Source organism: Erinaceus europaeus, chromosome 12, assembly GCF_950295315.1.
Source record: "Erinaceus europaeus chromosome 12, mEriEur2.1, whole genome shotgun sequence".
Taxonomy (NCBI): Eukaryota; Metazoa; Chordata; class Mammalia; order Eulipotyphla; family Erinaceidae; genus Erinaceus; species Erinaceus europaeus.
Window position 1 is genome coordinate 84,917,615 of NC_080173.1, and position 18,737 is coordinate 84,936,351.

Consider the following 18,737-nt stretch of genomic DNA (forward strand, 5'->3'; position numbering starts at 1 on the left):
TTGTGCCTATTAAAAGGTTTATTTTCTTCTTTATGCTCAAGAAACAAAGAAGTGGTCTTTCCCCTCACAGGTCTCATCCTGAAGGAAGGGGAGGCAGATATGAGGGGCAGGTGTTGGTGTAAGGCTGAATGTGGGGACTGCCCACTTCCTCTACTCGCACTGTGACCACCTCCAAAACGTTAGGTGTGAATACAGCTTGCTGCCCATGGGGGTGGGGGAGAGGTTAGGGAAGCACGGCTGTGGTAAAAAAAAAAAAGTTAATGCCCATGTTCAGTAAGAGATGGGTCCAGTGCGTGTTGGGGGCAGCTGGGAGGAAGGAGGACAGAGGCTGGTTACAGAAGCTACTTGATGGAGGGGAGGGGAGGGGAGGGGAAGAGAGGCTGAGACCCTCCCCACAGCGATGGTGGGGATCTAGGTCCCACCCCTACCTCTCCCAGAACCATCCTTCCTTCCCAGCCCCTCTTCCTAGCAGAATTGGTCATCGTAGTCCTCATCTTTCATCCCCTTCAGCCGAAGCCGGGCAAAGTCCTCGAACACAATGTCGTCGTCTGTGGCATAGCTGATGGTGGGAGTGAGGAGGGAGGTAAGAGCTTCAAGACCCTCTTCTCAACCCTCTAGCCCCTCACCAGAGGCCCAGGTGTTAAAGCAGCAAGGGCACAGGGGAGACTTGCAAGAAGGGAGTGAAAGGCAGCTCACCGGTTGGTTTAGTCATCTTCATGTGCTACTCCAACCATCCCTCCCCCCAAAGAGAAAGAGAAAAACAATATGGAGGGTAAAGGGTGCACTTGAGTGTTAGGGGAACCTCTGTGCCAAGAGCGTCAAAAAGAAGGGAGGGAAAGCATTTCTTACTTGGTATCAAACTCAATGAGGTTGGTATCCACAGGGGCGTCTATTTCAGGAGCAGCTGAGGGGAGCAGAGGGGACGGGTGGGTGGGTGCTAGAAAAACCAGCTTTGCTTCACTGGCCTTGCTGTAGGCCCTGTCTAAGGGGGCACGGGATGGGGGACATGCTCACCGGTCGGGGGCCTGGGAAGGGTGATGTGGTCATGGGGCTTGGGGTGCATGAGAACAAAAGGCAACTCCACGGAGACATCCCTGGGGTCAAGGTGACAAGAAGAGACAACAATGACAGAGTTCAGAGGAAACCACCAAGGCCCCCACCCCTGGGCCCCAACCCCCACACTCACCCACTGAGAGACATGACCAGCTTCACCTTGACCCTATATGACACGAGGATTCCCAGCACCTCCTTGTTGGCCCCCTCCTTCACGCTGCAATTGTTGGGGGTGGGGGTTTGGATGGGGGCCATCACCTGGCACTCTCGCCCTCCCTTGGGGCACCCTGCCATCATGAAGAGCCGAGAGGAGTGCTCTCTCTGTAGCAACTTCTCTTAGAGTAAAAGCTGAACTCCCTATGACGGTGCACCCAGCTCTGCGTCTCTGTGCCTGCAGTATCCTGCCCATGCCACCTACTTCCTCTGAGGTCGCACTCCAAGCGCCCTTCTGTATCAGGCCTTTCCTTGCTACCTCATTTAGAGTTAACATCTTACCCCCCTTTATATATATTTTCCTTTAAAGGTTATTAGTGAGCAGTTGGCAAAAAGCCCAACTGGTAGTGTTGGATCTGGATGCCCCCGAGGGTCCTGGTTTGATTTCCGGTACTGCAGGTACCAACACTGGTACCTTGACTTCTCTCTCTGACTCATGTGAAACCTGTCCTTACATGTAATAAATAAAATACATCTTTTCTTTTTTTGGTTGTTATTTGGGCTTCACTGCTCTGGGCTGACTTTTTCAGAGAGAAGGAGTGAGAGAAAGAGACAGAGGAAGAGAGGAGACATTATAGCACTGAACCCTGCCCCCCCCCATGCCAGCAGGGGCTTAAGCCTGGGTGGTGTGCACTGTACCCTAGGAGGGTACCCTCCTAGGTGAGCAATCTTTCCAGTCCTAAATTTTTTTTTAATAAAGATTTAGAATGGAGGAGATGACTATGCAAAGAGACTCTTGTGCCTGAGCCTCCTAAATTCCAGGTTCAATCCCCTGCACCACCATAAGCCAGAGCTGAGCAGTGTTCTGGTACAGAGAGAGAGAGAGAGAGAGAGAGAGAGAGGGTGATTGATTTACTAATGAGAGAGAGAAAGGAGAGCCCTGTGCTCCATGGCCATGCCCCCCGCCCCTAGCTGCAGCTATCTTTATGCTTTCTATCTCCCTCCTCTGCCTAGCTCCTTCTCTCTAACACTTACCTTTAAGCACGCTATGTATTTTATCATGTATCTGAGTCATCTGTCCTCTCTCCCATGGTGTCAGAAATGCCTGCCTCTTCTATTCACCCATCCCTGGCATCCATGAAAAAGCCTGGCACCAGTTAGCCCAGAATGAATGACTGATGCCTGGCTGCAGGGGAGCCTCCCCATCCCCAAGTCCAGCCCAGCCTCACATGGTGCTGGAAGCCAGGTTGGTGTCCTCGTGCTTGAGCTTCCCATCCAGGGCAAGGCCACGCTTCTCCCGGTTGTCGCTGAGCAGCGGGGTGATAGTGTACACTTTACAGAACGTGGAGCTGGGCGACACCTGGTCACTGGAGGTGGGGACGAGGGATCATGGCTCTTGGAGGGGTCAGGCTGGGAGAGGAGGCAGCCCCCATCCTCAAGCTGCATCTCCCCGATCACCAGCCCCTTCTCTGTCTGGACGTAGGCTCCTAAAGAGCAGGGCTGGGTTCCACAACACCAGCATCTCAGAGCCACCGGCCTGTGGAGAGACTGCTCTCACAGCTGGGCGAGGGCGGCTTGGAAAGAATTCTGCCTCCCAGCTCGTACCCTCAGTTCTGCTCTTCTCCCCGCCAGTCTAGACCCAGGGCTGCTGTGATACTCACTCGTGTTCGAGCTGAGCCACAGGACACTTGTACTGGGCAGTGCTGAAGAGGCAGATGTCGGCATACTGTCTCACTGTGGGGCGGGGTGGAGTCAAGCAGCTCTGCACAGAGCTCAGACCACCGCCCACCACAGGCCCCCGCCCCACACCACCCTAACCCCTCTCACACAACCCCTGGCCTTCCCCCTGAGCAGCAAACACTTCCCATACATCATCCTGGACACAGTCTACATTCTTGTGCGTTCTGGTGGGGCTCCCACACCGGGGTGCTCATGAGTTGAGGCCACACCAGAAAGCACATGTGCAGCAGTGCCCTCCCCTCAGCCTCCTTCCCAGCCTCCATCTCCTACCAGAGACTTTGACCTTCTTGATGGTCTTGGTGGAGTTATTGGTGACGTGGACATTGACGCTGAGGGGCTCCCCATGGTAGTAAAGCTTTTAGGAGGGAAAGGGGTCAGGCCGTTCATCAGTCAAGGGCTATTTGAGAGTTACTGCTACTTTTTTTTAAAAGATTTTATTTATTTATTTATGAGAAAGAGAAAGAACCAGACATCACTCTGGTACATGTGCTGCTAGAGATTGAACTCAGGACCTCATGCTTGAGAGTCTAGTGCCTTAGTCACTGAGCCACCTCCTGGACCACACTGCTACTTTTTTGTTAGTAAAAAGAATGCTATTTGGCTAGGCAGTGGTGCACCCAGTTAAGTGTATATAGTACTATGCACAAGAACTTGGGTTCAAGCCCCTGCTTCCCACCTGCAGGGGGGTCGCTTCATGAGCGGTGAAGCAAGTCTGCTGGTGTCTATCTTTCTCTATCTCCTCCTCCCCTCTCAATTTCTCTGTCTCTATCAACAGAAGAAAAATAAATAAATAAAAAGAACGCTGGGAGTGGTAGATTCACTGTGCAGACATCGAACCCCAGTGATTAAAAAAAAAAACTGGTAGCGCAGCGAAAAAGTGCAGGTGGCACAAAGTGAAAGGACCGGCATAAGGTTCCCGGTTCGAGCCCCTGGCTCCCCACCTGCAGGAATGTCGCTTCACAGGTGGTGAAGCAGGTCTGCAGGTGTCTTTCTCCTTGTCTTCCCCTCCTCTCTCCATTTCTCTCTGTCCTATCCAACAATGATGACATCAACAACAACAACAACAATAATAAATACAACATCAAAACAAGGGCAACAAAAGTGAAAATAAATAATAAAAATAAATAGATAAATAAATAAAAGCTAAGACAGCTGACATGTGGCTTCTTCATCCACCACCACCCCACCCCCCCGCCACCAAGGGTCTGGCCTACACTGTGGTCCTTGAGTTACCCTCACACCTACCTCCTTGTCCAGGGAAGCCTCGAGGTGCAGGGACCGGTCAGACATGAGGAAGTGGCGTGTGGTTTCAGCTGAAGGCTGGGGACCAGGTTTCTCTGGGGCAAACTGCACCTTGCGGATCACCAGACGCACAGAATTCCTGGGGTTTGAGGATGTGTGTGTGTGTGTGTGTGTGTGTGTGTAGAGGGGTGGGTCAGTGCTCAGGCATTAAACACCCACCCCCACTCCCACAGGGGCCTGGGGCTGCTGGGTGCAGGTGAGGAATGGTCCAAGCATAGGGGAGATTGCTCCCCTCACCTTTTGTGGCTTTTCTCTTCTAGTGTTTTGGCACAGAAGGCCCGAATCTCGAAGTCTACCCCGCAGGCCTTGGGAGGGGGAGAGAAGTCTTAAGCAAGGCCCCTGCTGCCTCTGCCTCCGCTGTTGTCACCACAGCCACTCCCTTCCTTCCCTCGTCCCTGGTCTTGAGCAGACACTCTTGCCCCATCTTGGTCTGAGGCGCAGAGGGCCTGAGCCTTTAGCCTCTGTCTCCCTATGGCCTGGTGTCTGGCAGAGGCTCACTCCTGGCTGTGCAAGATGAGCCTCTGTACTCAGGTGCACGGGGTGAGGAGACTGTCACTCAAAAGCAGTCATTACACCACACATACCACTTCCCCTGGGAACTGCACTGGGCCCTTATTCCCATCCTGGCTTCTCAACAGCCCAGTGCCCTCCCCCCACACACCCCAGGTGTGCCCCTGGACTACTGCAGGGCTCTGTTCTGCCCCCAGAGGCCTTGGAGCCATGCTCCTGTACCTTTCCTGTGTCCTCTGGGCCTGGCTGCAGTGTGACAGAGCAGGGCAAATTCTGGGGTATCTGTGACAGTAGAGAGAGAAAGGGGTCTCAGATCTTCCCGAACATCAACAATATTAAGAAGCTGGAGAACTCCCGGGTTAAGAAGGGAAGGAGGAAGGGGTCCAGGGCAGAGGCAGAGAGGTGAGGGCTCCCAGAAGGGAGGTGGGTCTGTGGCTTCCAGCTGTGTATGTAACAAATGGCTCATTCCTGAAATAGCCCCAGGCCCTCTGCCCTGCAGGGAGAGGTGTGTGTACGCTTGCGCACTCACTGTGAAAAAAAAGGGGTGGGCATGTTGGCCCAGCTTCCTCAGCAGTCGATCCTGCAGGCGTGTGGGGGGCCGAGGTGGATTAGGCTTTGGGGGGAAGGCCTGGTAGGTGGCGATGAACAGATCTTTGCGGAAAGACAGGCCCAGGACGTCCAGGTCTTCACGGCCATAGCGGAAGGCGCAGGTGAGGGTCACAAACACTAGCAAGGGAGGACAAGGTGGAGTCAAGTGGCCCCCTTTCCCAGTCTCCCCAGAACACAACAGCAGCAGGAAATGTGCTTTCTCTTCCTGCCTTCTGCCTCAACCCCTCAGGTGTCTGCTCCCCTCTAGAGCCCCCCCCCCCCCATGCCAGCCTATTTCACTCCCCCACCTTCCTTCCTCCCCTTTGAGACCCTGAACTCGGGGCAGTACCTTTGCGGTCCTTTAAGTACTCAGGGTCCACAAGCACCACGCCATCTATGAAAAGGACACTCGAGTTCATTTCCTGCCAGGCCTGCTCCTCCATTCCAGGAACTGCTTCCCCTCTCGGGAGAAGGGCGAAACTACTTTCTGGGGACACTCACCTACAGGATCCACTTTGTCCAGGTGATCTACAAAGTCTCGCTTGCCCAAGTACACGGTGAGCTGAAGTTGCAGAAGGGTCACAGAGAAGAGTGTGTGTTTGTGTGTGTGTGTGTGTGGGTGACTGCTTTTCCCTGCTGTCCCCAGACTGAGTACAAGGAAGGAGATGGCTCCTTGTTTACTCCGTGTACGGTTATAATGGAACTGTGAGGGGATCCCCCAAGTTACCCAACTTTGAAAGTTTTTAGCCATCCCTGCTATCTTCTCACACTTCTGCCCACAGTAGGGGTGTGTGTGTGGTGGGGGAGGGGGGTCCTCAGGGAGGAGCTGGCACTAGACAGGCAGTTAGAGTGGCCTCCTTTTTCCCCAAAGGGACTCTGGGATAAACAGATAGCCTGAGGGGCTGTTAGCTTTTTCATAATTGCAGGCAACCTGGGCTGCTGCCTCTTACAAGGGCTACAGGTCTGGGCTTCAGGGCCCTTCCTCTTTGGACTTGCTAAGGAAGGGACCCAGGTCTGTCCCCACCCAGTCCTGTGACTGGTGCAGGCAGAGCAGCCTTTGCGGCAAGGGGCTTCAGTTGGGAAGGAAGGAAGTCATCTCTTAGCTGTCACAGGAAGTGGGGAGCAAAGGGCTGGTGTGTCTCGGGGCAGGCCAGACCTGTAAGGGCCTACGGAGAATCAGGAGAGACTCACCTTGCAGTTAGGGCTCGACTTCTTGAAGACCCTAACAAAAACAGAAAGGGAAACGCCACTGCATCCCTCAGACTCTCCAAGCACCCTGGCAGCAGGACTTCAGGCCTCCCCAGTCTGAGAAACAGAGCTAACCCCAGCCAGATGCTCAGGGCCTCGCCCAGCCCGACACCCTCCCTCTTCTCCCCAGAAGGAAAGGTAACTAGAGAGCTCTCATATTCACAATATGGTAGCCCCTCAAAGCTGGTTGCCATGGCAATGCCTCTTCGTCCACCTGCTCTGTTCCACTCCTCCCATGGAAATGGTCACCAGTTGCCTCAGGAACCACCCAGGCTCTTCCCAGAGGATCTCCCTCAGGGGTGCCACAGTGTTTGCAAGACTGAACTTTCTCTCCCTCTCATCTTCAGTGACAAAGACAACTAGTGTATTTGGATGAGCAATGGCCAAGGCCATTCTTCTTAGTGTTTTAATAACGGATTACAGATTTTAAGATGACAAAGATATAGTCCACACCACACCCACCACCAAAGTTTTCTGTGCTCCCCTCTCCCCACTCCATGACCTGCACTTCTAAAATGGCTTCTACCTAAGTCTGACCCTACTTCATTAACCTCCCACCAGCCCCATGTCTGATGGCAACAACTTAAGGCCTGCTTATCTTCCTTTTTCTCTCTAGAATTATTGCTGAGGTTCGGTGCCAGCACTAGGAATCCACTACTGCCTGGCAGCCATTTTTTCCATTTTATTGGATAGAACAGAGAGAAATTAAGAGGGGAGGGGAAGATAGGGAGAGAGACAGACACCTGCAAACCTGCTTCACCGCTTGTGAAGTGACCCCCCTGCAGGTGGGGAGCTGGGGGCTTGAACCGGGATCCTTCAGCAGATCTCTGCACTTCATATTATGTGCGCTTAGCCTGTCCCCTAATCCCATTTATCTTTCAAGGCCCAGTTCAGACATTACCTCCTTTATTTTATTTTATTTTTTATTAACTTTATTTATTGATTGGATAGACAGGTGGAAATTAAGAGGGAAAAGGGTAATAGAAAGAAGACAGGCAGAGAGACACCTGCAGCACTGCTTCACCACTTGCAAAGCTTTCCCTCTGCAGGTGGAGACTGGGGGCTTCAAACGGGGTCCCTGAATATTGTAGCAGGTGCACCACCAGCCAGTCCTACCACCTCCTTTAGAAAGCAGATTGAGGGGCTGGGTGGTGGTGTAGCTGGTAGAGCTCACACATTACAATGCACAAGGACCTGGGTTCAAGCCCCCGGTCTCCACTTGCAGGGGGGAGCTGTAATAAGTGGTGGGAAAGTGCTGCAGGTATCTCTCTCCTTCTTTCCTTTCCCACTCAATTTCTGTCTCTACCCAAAGAAAGAAAGAAAAATGGCAGACTGAGTCCAGACCTTCCCTATCACTGTTTAATTTGTGGTGTGACCACAAGCAAGAACAGTTAGCAGTGTATCTTCTGTCTTGTGAGATAGATCATCAGCTTCAGAGGTCTTATTCATTTGGGCATTTGCAGCACGGTGCCAACCACACAACAAAGATGATGACGCATGCTAACAGTTATCGCTGGCTACTATGCATGCCCAGCCTGCGTTTCAAGTGGGCTGCCTCATTTAATACTCAGAGCGAATCAGCAATGGAGGTCCTAATATCCCAATGATACAGGTGAGAAAACTGAAGCACAGGGGAGGGCCAGTATTTTGTCTCTAAGGACAGTTGGAAATGGTGAAAAGTCAGATAAAAACAGGGGTCTTCCGGCTCTGTTCTTGTCCTGTCCTCTGCAACTGTCAGCAAGCTTTTTGAAAGGAAGGGAATTTACTTCCCAGTTGCAGAGATGATCTAAGACCAGACTCTCCCCAGTGCTGGGAAGATAGGGAAATGCCCAGCAACCCCCTACACTTTGCCTATTTGGGGCCTGTTCTTGCTGTAGCATCTTACAACCCCCCTCCCCCAAGTCATGATACCTTAGCAGTGACCAATAGGAAGGAACTCCTGATAGTAGGAACTGAAATCCTGCCAACCAGCCTGTCCCTCCTCCCACCACACCACCCCACTTTCTGTTATGACAACTTCACTTGCCCCTTCTTCCTGGAAGGTCAAGCTGTATAAAGGTTGTACGGCAAAGAGTAGAGTAGGGAGGCCCTCAGACAGTGGCTGTCTTTTAAAGGAGTGAGGTGATAGGGTGGCAATTACAATAAGCTCCCAACCTCTTGTGCAGACTTGGGGACTGATTGCTGTGGCACCAGTGAGCTCTCTCCTTCCCTTTGGCTTCTATTTTCCTCTGTCTCGAGGTTTCCTCTAAGGAGCCCTGGCAGACCACAACCAGTTGGCTAACTGGAATATGGCGTCGGGCTAATTGTCCTGGAGCAGCTGCAGGGGCATCTGCCTTTGGATCTTAACCCAGTCAATCTGCCAGGCTTGGGAGAAGACTTTCTATACAGAGGCTGGCCAAGGAGGGGGTTGACAAGGGAGGTGCCCACTGGGGGGGGGGTTAAGAGAAGCAGATGCCCCATCACACTTCCTGCTATTCTCTCTGTTTCCTGTGACCTAGAATTTGATGGGGGGGGGGGGGCGGGGGCGGGGGCGGGGGCGGTGGTGGTGGGTATTGTGCCAAGTCAGCAGTCCCACTTTTGGTCCATTGGTCTTTCTCCCTGCACCACATAACGGAAATCAGGGGCCTTCCTCAAGTCACTGACTTCCCCTTTCTTGGGGGTGTTTAACCCCTAATCCAGGACACCAATCTTGTCCCTGTCATCTTTCTGCAAGACTAGTGGACTTGGTGCTCAGCATCTACCCAGCTTTGCATAGTCTATGGCTAGCAGTAGTGGGGTTGATCATGTTTTGCAGAACAAGTGCCTGCTCAGGATCCACTCTTGACCCCCCCCCCCTTAAGAGGCACAGCACCTCAATCTTTCCCCCTTTCCCTCCTGCTCCCCAAGGTCTTAGGTATTCGCCCACTGTCCCTTCTAGGGGCGTTGGGTCACAACAGGAAGTGGATTTTGATATAGACCAAAAGGAGAACTTGGGGTGTCAGTGGAAGGAAGGAGTCTCGATTGCACAGAAAACATCCGGGGAGTGGGGAGTGGATGGCGTGCCCAGGGCAGATACTGCCTCTCTTCCCCCTTCCCTCCTCCCGGGGAAAGAGGGGTGCTGCTCAGAATCGGGTCGCCGGCTCCTCCAAGATGAAGCTGTTGCTCCTAGCAACCCGAGGGAAGGCAGAAGTTTGGAAGCTGAGCTATCCGGCCCTTGGGACAGGTGGAGGCAGTCTGACTGCCTGCGGGGATAATGGGCAGCAAGATCCCCAGCGGTTTAACACTTCTGGGGTTTGGGGGGGCTCCTCCCAGCATCCAGCTACCCCACATCCGAACCCTCAGGGACCGGCCACCTGCTCCTCCTTCCTCCGCCCCTGCATCTTAGGCAGCACGGGAGAACCAGCAGTCCGGCCCCCACATCCCTGCGAGAAACCCAGATGCCAGTTTCCTAATGCCCTTCAGCCTTCGCTGCCTGCAGGGATCATGGCATGTGCCCCCCAACCCGGCCCCCATTATCTTCGAGGACACAAGCGTGCGGCCCCAGATGGCTAGCCCCTAGGGACCCAGGCGTCCGGCCCCCAGGTTTCTCTCCCGAGGTCCCCGCCTGGGAGCCGCAGGTCCCGTCCCGCCCGCCCGCCGGGCTCCACCTCCCTTACCTGGTCCCGGGTTTCTCCCCCATGGTGCGCGCGCCCGCCGCTCGCCCGGTTCGCGGCTCCCTCGCAGCCTCCCAGCCCGCTGCCAGGTCCCTGCTCCTCCCCGCGCCGCTGCGCACGCGCGCCTCCACTCTTTCTCCTCGCCCTCCTCCCCTCCAGCCTCCCCGCCAACCCCCCTGCGATCCTGGGGAACCTGGGCCAGATACGTCAGCCCGACCGCGCGCCGCGCCGCCGCCACTGGCTCCACCTCCGTCCCCTTCGCGCCTCCTCCGGATCTCGGTCCCTCCAGCGGGAGCCCCCCGGTGGGGGGGGGGGCAGTTCCTACTCCCCGCAACTTTCCGCGCCTCTCTCCGCCCCTACCCCACCTCCTTGGGAACTGATTGGACCCCCTTCGATGAAGGCGCCCGCCTTCCAGGAGGCTCGAGCTCTCTGATTGGCTTTCCACTTCCAGGACCCTGCAGGGGTCTCCTCCCCTTTGTTTGCTTTTTTGGCGGCTGTGGAGTCCGAGGGGGCAGTGGAGGCGGTGGACCGATGAGCTGCTGCGGGCTGAGAGGATGCACACGTGGGCGAGCGGTTTCTTTGGGGTGATACTTGCTCTAGATGCTGGCTCCAGCTCACCCCAAGGCTTGCCGTTTGCTTTGACTCGCCCTCCTCCTCCGCCTCCTGATTTTTTTTTTTTTTTTTGGTGGCGCGTGGCCTCCCCCTTGTGTTCGTCTTTGATCTTTGCAAGGGTACTGTCCTACTATCCTGGATCTCTTTGCAGTTCACACCCACCCTGCCCATCCTTCCTTGCATGTGCGCATATCTTGTGTTTGTTTTTATATCAGGCAATGGGTTCACAAACATCAATTAGCTTGAGGGCCAGGTGGTGGTGCACCTGCTTGAGCGCACGTATACCGCACGCAAGGACCTAGGTTCAAGCTCCTGGTCCCCACCTGCAGGTGAAAGCTTCACAATCGGTGAAGCAGGGTCTTTCTGTCTCTCTATCTTCCCCCTTCCTCCCTTCTCGACTTTTCTCTCTCTAGTTAATAATAAATGAAGACATTAATGAAATATTTTTTAATCATATAAAAAACATCAATTAGCTTGGTCCCTGCCTTCCTAGTATAGTTGAGGAGACACGTAACAGGTACTATGATCCCAAGAATGCTATGATAGTTATTTGACTAGCAACAGAGAGGCATAGAGGAAGAGATCACAGTACCCAAGCTCCCTCCAATACTTTAGGAGCTGGCCTTGAGCCTGGACGGCGCACATGGCAAAGCAGCTACTTAACTGGCATTATGATAGAATTATGGTAACTCAGAAGACAAAACAACTATTAGCCCTTGCCTGGGGCAGGGGCCAAGGGAGTGCAGAAGACGGGAATTTAAGGACACTCCTTCTGAAATGTGATCAGAACTGGTGGAAGGATGTGCCAAAGAGATAATGACAAGATGCATTCTATTCTTCTTCTTCTTCTTTCTCTTCCTCTTCCTCTTCCTCTTCCTCTCCTCCTCCTCCTTCTCCCCCTCCTCCTCCTCCTCCTCCTCCTTCGCATTCTATTCTAAAGGATGTGTGGGATTAGATGGCAGGAGAAATAAGACTGAGGGGGCCTGGCAATAAAGTGTACAGTGGACTCTGGAGCATGAGGTCCCGGTTTTTATCCCTTGCATTGCATGTTTTAGTGTGATGCTCTGGTTCTCCCTCTTCTTTTCTCTTTCAACTGGGCATGACAAATTTTGTAAAGTCGGTGAAAGAAAGACTAAAACCCTTCCCTGGAACAGTAGGAAGTATGAATCCAGTACAAACATTTTTAATGTTTTTTTTTTTTTTGCCTCCAGGGTTATTTGCTGGGGCTCGGTGCCTGCAATATGAATCCACTGCTCCTGGAGGCCATTTTTCCCATTTTTGTTGCCCTTGCTATGTTTATTGTTGTCATTGCTGTTGTTGTTGCTGGATAGGACAGAGAGAGATTGAAAGAGGAGTGGAAGACAGAGAGGGGGAGAGAAAGATAGACACCTGCAGACCTGCTTCACTGCTTGTGAAGCGATACCCTCCTCCCTCCCCGCTCCTGCAGGTGGGGAGCCAGGGGCTTGCTAGAACTGGGATCCTTACCTAGGTCATTGCGTTTCCCTCCATGTGTGCTTAACCTGCTGTGCTACCGCCTGGCCCCTGTTTTTAAAGTTTTTTTTGAAGGAAGGGGGAGGAGGCAGTATTTTTGTGTGGTATATATTCAAGATCTGGCACCTGTACAGTTGGCCCACGGCCATGGCTCAATTTCCATTCTATATTTTGAAAGAGTGAAGACACCAAAGCAATCTCCTACCTCTCATAGAGTTCCCTTGGTGCTGTCTATGGTGCTTCCATGTGGTATATGGGATTCATCCTAGGGTTTCATGCATGGTAAGGCATGTACTTTATCTTTTTTTTTTTGGCCTCGAGGGTTATCGCTGGGGCTCGGTGCCAGCAATATGAATCCACTTCTTCTAGAGGCTATTTTATTGGATAGAACAGAGTAATTGAGAGAGGAGTGGAAGACAGAGAGGGAGAAAGAGAAACACCTGCAGACTGTTTCACCACTAGTGAAGCAACACCCCCCACCCCAGGTGGGTAGCCAGAGGCTCAAACCCAGATCCTTGTGCTTTGTACTATGTGTGCTTAACCTGGTGTACTACTGCCTGGCCCCTGATGTGTACTTTACCTATCTAGTCATCTTCTGGTCCTCTACAAGTGGTTTATAAGCAGATGAATGTCATGATGAAATTTCTTTTTAGAGATCTGTTTACTTAATGAGAGAGAGCCAGAGTATTACTCCTACATATGCAGTGTTGAGGGATCAAACTCAGGACCTCCCACATGCAAGTCTTGTACTTTAGCACTGAACCACTTACTCAACTAAGAGATTTCTTTGTTTTCAGATTTAAAAAAATTATTTATAAATGAAAGGAGGAAGAGTAAACTAGAACACCACTCTGTTACATGCAATGCTGAGGACTGAACTCAGCACCTCATACCCGAAACTCCAATACCTTATCCATTGTGTCACCTCTGGGCTGCTAGAGGAAATTTTTCATCAGGAAAAAATATAATATTTTACTTATTTATGTTAATTAGATAGATAGATAGATAGATAGATAGATAGATAGATAGAAGATAGATCAACTAAAGCTCTGTTCAGCTCTGGCTTATGGTGGTGCTGAGGATTGAACCTGGGACCTTAGAGCCTCAGGCATGAAAGTCTTTTTTCATAACCATGATGCTGTCTCCCCAGCCCAATCAGAAAACATATTTATTTATTTTTTAAATGGTTTCTTATTTATTTATTTCCCCTTTTGTTGCCCTTGATGTTTTTCATTATTGTTGTAGTTGTTGTTGTTGTTATTGATGTTGTTGTTAGATAGGACAGAGAGAGAACGGGAAGACAGAGGGGGGGTGAGAAAGACAGACACCTGCAGACCTGCTTCACCGCCTGTGAAGCGACTCCCCTGCAGGTGGGGAGCCGGGGCTCGAACCGGGATCCCTAAGCCAGCTCTTGCGCTTTGTGCCACGTGCACTTAACCCGCTTTTGGGTCTCTGGCAGGGTCATCTCCAGGGGAAAGGTAATGGACTGGTTCTTTCTCGCTCACGACAGGGGTGACACGAAGTAAAAGACACCAGGGAGCTCTCCAGTGTGCTCAGAACGCAGAACTCGTTTATTAGCAAGGTGGACATGAGTTAAATAGAAAAACAAACGAAGGGAATATTACTGAAATATGTCAGGAATTACAGGTTTCTTAACGGTCAGCATGTCCCTAAGGTAGGGGGCTGGTATGACAGGAATTGATGAGATACAAGACAGTTATTCTCTATGACTCAAGCAACTTAATTATCCAAAGGTATTTGAGAGAAGCATAGGGGTTAAACCCGTAGGGGGAGACAGAGAGAAGATGGATATCAAAAGGCCATATAGTTTGGAATTTCTCTTGTCTGGGGTGTGTGATGAAGTGTGTGATAAGGTATGTTCTTCTGTGATCAGAAGGTGACTTTGAATGTGAATCTGCGGCCATGTGGCCTGCAGTTAATGGAGGGAAGTACTGGGGTTTCTGTGGGCCTGAGAGTCAAGAAGGAAAGAACTAAGTCTGAGTTTCCCCCCTTTTGCTCACCTCAGTTGAGAGAGACTCACCAAGAGGTTATCTTCTCAGACCTCCATCCAAGGATGGGGGTGGTTCTTCCTAAGCTCTATCAGGCTTACACATAGTCCCAACATCTTCTCCTTATTTCTTTAATTAATGAACAGTGTTTATGGATCAATGTCAGTTAGAGCATTTATTTCCTCTAAAGGAATACGAGTGTAAGGGTGAACAGAGACCCTCTGTACTGTAACATGAATTATGTCATGTATGCGTTTCTTGAGGAATTGAATGAGGCAAGGAGCAATCAGTGATTGAGCTACCATAGCTAGCAAAGGGCCTAAGAGAGGCAGAAGCCAAGCAGTTAAAGGAGAAGAGAACCAGGAGTTAGTACCAAAAGAGGAAAAGGAATTCTTACGGCTGAGTTTGTGCAAGGTATCAACATTCTTTTCTACAAATCTAGTTTCATTTATGAAAAAGCACATTCTTCCTGCAATGCTAGACAAAGGTCACACTGTTCTGCATAAATCAAGTCCAAACCACGGCGGTTCTGGAGTACCACCTTAGCAAGGGAGTTTATCTGTCTCTGGAGAGACTCCAAGCTGTCAGAGGTAAAGTCAATGGACTGTTGAAGCTTGATTTTCAGTGTGTCCAGCAGCATAGAGAGATTGTCCCAAAGCTCCACCAGCAAGTCTAAGGGAAGCAGTCAGTCGATGTGATATCCAGGGGAAGAAACACAGCATGTCTGGTCCTCTGGTGGTCATCAGCGCCAGCTGATGAAATTCTTCTTCATAGAGGGTCAGCTGTGGAAAAAGCGACACTAGGAGGCAAGGACCAGGTAGAGAAGAATTGACACAAAAATATAGGGTGGTGTTGCACCAAAACACAAACAGAGGAGGTGCATACACATTAGAAGTCAAGGTGAGGTTCCTTGAACATCCATCGAGGAACATTGGGAGAAAAGAAGAGGTCAATAAACATGTAAGGATGAAGTTAGAGCCAATGGATTCTGTATAAAGAGGAATTGAAGTCAGAGGTGGTAGGTCAGCAGAGAGAGAAGTCTTGGATAGGCTGGTCAGGTTAGCTGGAGTATATACTGGCATGGTGTCCTTTATGGTAAGGACTTGACAATAGGGATTCTGTGGATTTTGCAAGAGCAGTAATGGCATCCACCATAATAAGAGGGAAAAAAACATGGACATCCAGTGTTGAAAAAAGAAAAAAGAAAAAAAATATGTCTCTATGACTGGAAAAGTGGGTGGCTTTGTCAATGAGATATAATAAATGGACAATTCAAATTTTTGTAAATATTAAGAAGGTTTAGTATAGTTACTTCATTGACACTTTAGCCAACTGAATATTGGGGGGTGCATTCCCCTTCTTTTTTTATTAATTGAGCTTAAGGGTTATAGTTTTGGGAATACTGTAGTGAAAGTAATGTTCTAAAGGGAACAAAAATACATGGAATGGATATGTCTATTGAAGCAAAACAGGAGAGCATATGGCTCATAAGGTTTTTGAGCTTTTTCCTGTTTGAGCTGTAGCCCACATAAATTTAGAAAAAGTAACAATTGAGAAAAAAAATGTTTTTGTTTACCAAACATGGGCAGGTGAGTTACATCAATCTGCCAGAGAGCACTGGTTTTTATCAATGGGGATTAATCTTAAAAGTCTGAATAGCAAAATCTTAATTAAACAAAGCAGGAGCCAGTAAAGTGCTCTCACTATAGCAGGTCAAGCGTTAAAATTTTAAAAGGCTTGTAAAAAAATGAGAGAAAAAATTTTAGGATATGAGTGACTTTAGGAGTCATCACACACCCATTAATAAAAAAAAAGAAAAATGTTTATTTTTAAATCTTACCATATGAGCAGTTGGTTCTTCATGTGCAGATAGTACCTGTAATCATTTACTTAGGAAGAAAACTTGTACCATGTTAGAAGTTTACTATAATTGATGATTTAATGGTTAGAATTGGCTTGAGTTCCTTCATATGATTTTAGAAGGCTCTTTATTAAAATATACCAGTATGTTATAGAAAGTCAATACCTAATGTGTTGACATGATAAAATGTTTACTATTTTTTTAATCACTTAAACAATTTAAAGTAAAATGTTAAACTTAGTTTGTTAGTATCTTTGCTTATCAAAGCTTATCACACCATTAGGGCATCTATGAACAAGGGTGGGTACACAACTTAATTGATGTTTCACTTAAAAAGCTAAGATAAGGGGAGTCAGGCGGTAGCGCAGTGGGTTAAGTGCACGTGGCGCAAAGCACAAGGACTGGTTAAGGATCTGGGTTCAAGCCCCTGGCTCCCCACCTACAGGGGCATCGCTTCACAGGCGGTGAAGCAGGTCTGTAGGTGTCTATCTTTCTCTCCCTCTCTCTGTCTTCCCCTCCTCTCTCCATTTCTCTCTGTCCTATCCAACAATGACTACAACAATAAAACAACTAGGGCAACAAAAGGGAATAAATAAATATTAAATAAATAAAAAAAGTAAGATAAACCTCATAGCTTAAAAGTTCAAAAATAAATTTTTACTGTAACATTTCTTTTAGATGACAATTTTACACTAAATAATTTTGTTGAATCCCATCTGCCAAATAAAATTTTTTTTATCAGGCCAGGAATATCATGTTTAACCCTTTTTTTCCTGGCAAGGCCACTGCTCTACTCAGACTGGGTTATTAGAAAGCCAGTCCAAACGTGGAATTTGTTACAAACAGTGGCAGTTGGTATTGGGGTGCTGGTAAGATTTAGAATTCTCACAAGAGTGAGAGAGACTGCAGAGGCGTCTTAACACACCTAGAAATCTCAGAAAATCTCTAACTAATGAATTGATGCTGTTATTAGCTACCAGAAGGACGAAACTGTCTTGTATTCTAGTCTGGTAAAGGTGTGCCAACTCTATGAGTTGGGATCTTTAAAATCACATTCAGCTTAACTAAATCTTATTTAAAACTTAAAACAAACTCTAGTTATTTTAGAGGGTTAACACACATTAGTGAAAACAAGGTTAGCACACAGACTTAAAACAGACTTAAAAGACTTAAAACATGCTTGGTGAAAAGAAAATTTTCCCTTTGAAAAGTGGTTTTTGGATTTCTAGCTCACAGCAGCTGCACCCCCCCCCCCCAGGAGGGGCGGGTGCAGCTAGGGGAATGATTGACTGCAGTCTTTGCCAATCTGTGGAGCAGTAGCTCTATGACATGATTGGCTGTGCGGATGGAACAGGTGGGCTTAGTTTACCGCTGTGCACAGAGAAAAATCTTTGGAAATTTCTTTTCTGGGCTAAGGTACAGTTTAGATTTTTAAAGAAACAAATAATTACATTTCTATCAAAAGTGTGTGCTGGTTCTCTGATTAGTAGCTTTTAAGATAGAATGTCTTGTTTGATTGATTTCTTTCTTTCTTTAAAGAATAGCTTGCCAGCCAGATAAGATCTCACTCAGAATTGGCTTAACACTTTCTGAGAGCTCTGGCTGTCACCTGAGCAGAGGAAAAAAGCTTTATCTTTTGCGTTTTCCTTTTAGGCAGTAAATAGCAGTTTTAATACCACGCCTAGGTCCAATTTAATGTCTGTTTGACTCAGAAATTAGGTGAAGGTATAGAACAAACGCCACAAAAGTGGGAGAGGAAAAATTAGGTCAGACTCGTTAAGATTAAACAGGGGAAGGACACTCAGTTTCTCAGAGCCTGGCCAGGGTTCTGATCTGCTGAGGTTCCTTCTCTGCGTCCACTCCATGAGCTTCCCTGGAGCGTGAAGGATAGGGAGAAGGAGAGAAAGATCACAGGGACTCAAACAAGAGCCTTGGGGTTACCTTCCAAAGTACTTTGGTACTTCTTCTTGATTACCTGGAGTCACGGTCCCGATCCTCTCCACTTGGGCTGGCGTTTTTCAACCGGTTGAAGCACACGATGCCTGTTGGGCCGATTTTTTTTCTTGGGGTTGGGAAATTCTGCCCCATGCTGTGGGCGCCAGATTTAAGGTCTCTGGCGGGGTGATCTCCAGGGGAAAGGTAATGGACTGGTTCTTTCTTGCTCATGACAGGGGTGACACGAAGTAAAAGACACCAGGGAGCTCTCCAGTGTGCTCAGAACTCAGAACTCGTTTATTAGCAAGGTGGACATGAGTTAAATAGAAAAACAAATGAAGGGAATTATTACTGAAATATGTCAGGAATTACAGGTTTCTTAACGGTCGGCATGCCCCTAAGGTAGGGGGCTGGTATGACAGGAATTGATGAGATATAAGACAGTTATTCTCTATGACTCAAGCAACTTAATTATCCAAAGGTATTTGAGAGAAGTATAGGGGTTAAACCTGTAGGGGGAGACAGAGAGAAGATGGATATCAAAAGGCCATATAGTTTGGAATTTCTCTTGTCTGGGGTGTGTGATGAAGTGTGTGATAAGGT

General features: G+C 49.2%; 1 protein-coding gene and 1 pseudogene across 2 annotated transcripts; both read right to left on the reverse strand.

The window, feature by feature from the left end:
• On the reverse strand, positions 1–10,562 carry ARRB2 (arrestin beta 2). 2 transcript variants are annotated; one of them, XM_007521566.3, is made up of 15 exons: positions 10,230–10,562; positions 6,538–6,568; positions 5,848–5,908; positions 5,696–5,740; positions 5,288–5,484; positions 4,981–5,040; positions 4,486–4,553; positions 4,192–4,327; positions 3,217–3,301; positions 2,868–2,940; positions 2,436–2,573; positions 1,187–1,270; positions 1,015–1,094; positions 850–937; positions 1–559 (listed from the first exon to the last, which is right to left on the reverse strand). In XM_007521566.3, the coding sequence occupies exons 1-15, from the start codon at positions 10,250–10,252 to the stop codon at positions 466–468; spliced, it is 1,263 nt and encodes a 420-aa protein (XP_007521628.1). In that variant the 5' UTR covers positions 10,253–10,562; the 3' UTR covers positions 1–465. The 2 variants fall into 2 exon arrangements, with proteins under 2 accessions (XP_007521628.1, XP_007521637.1); XM_007521575.3 differs by having other exon boundaries at positions 850–904; positions 10,230–10,559.
• Positions 10,548–18,737, reverse strand: part of LOC103113696 (MICOS complex subunit MIC19-like) — a 17,637-nt pseudogene continuing 9,447 nt past the window's right edge.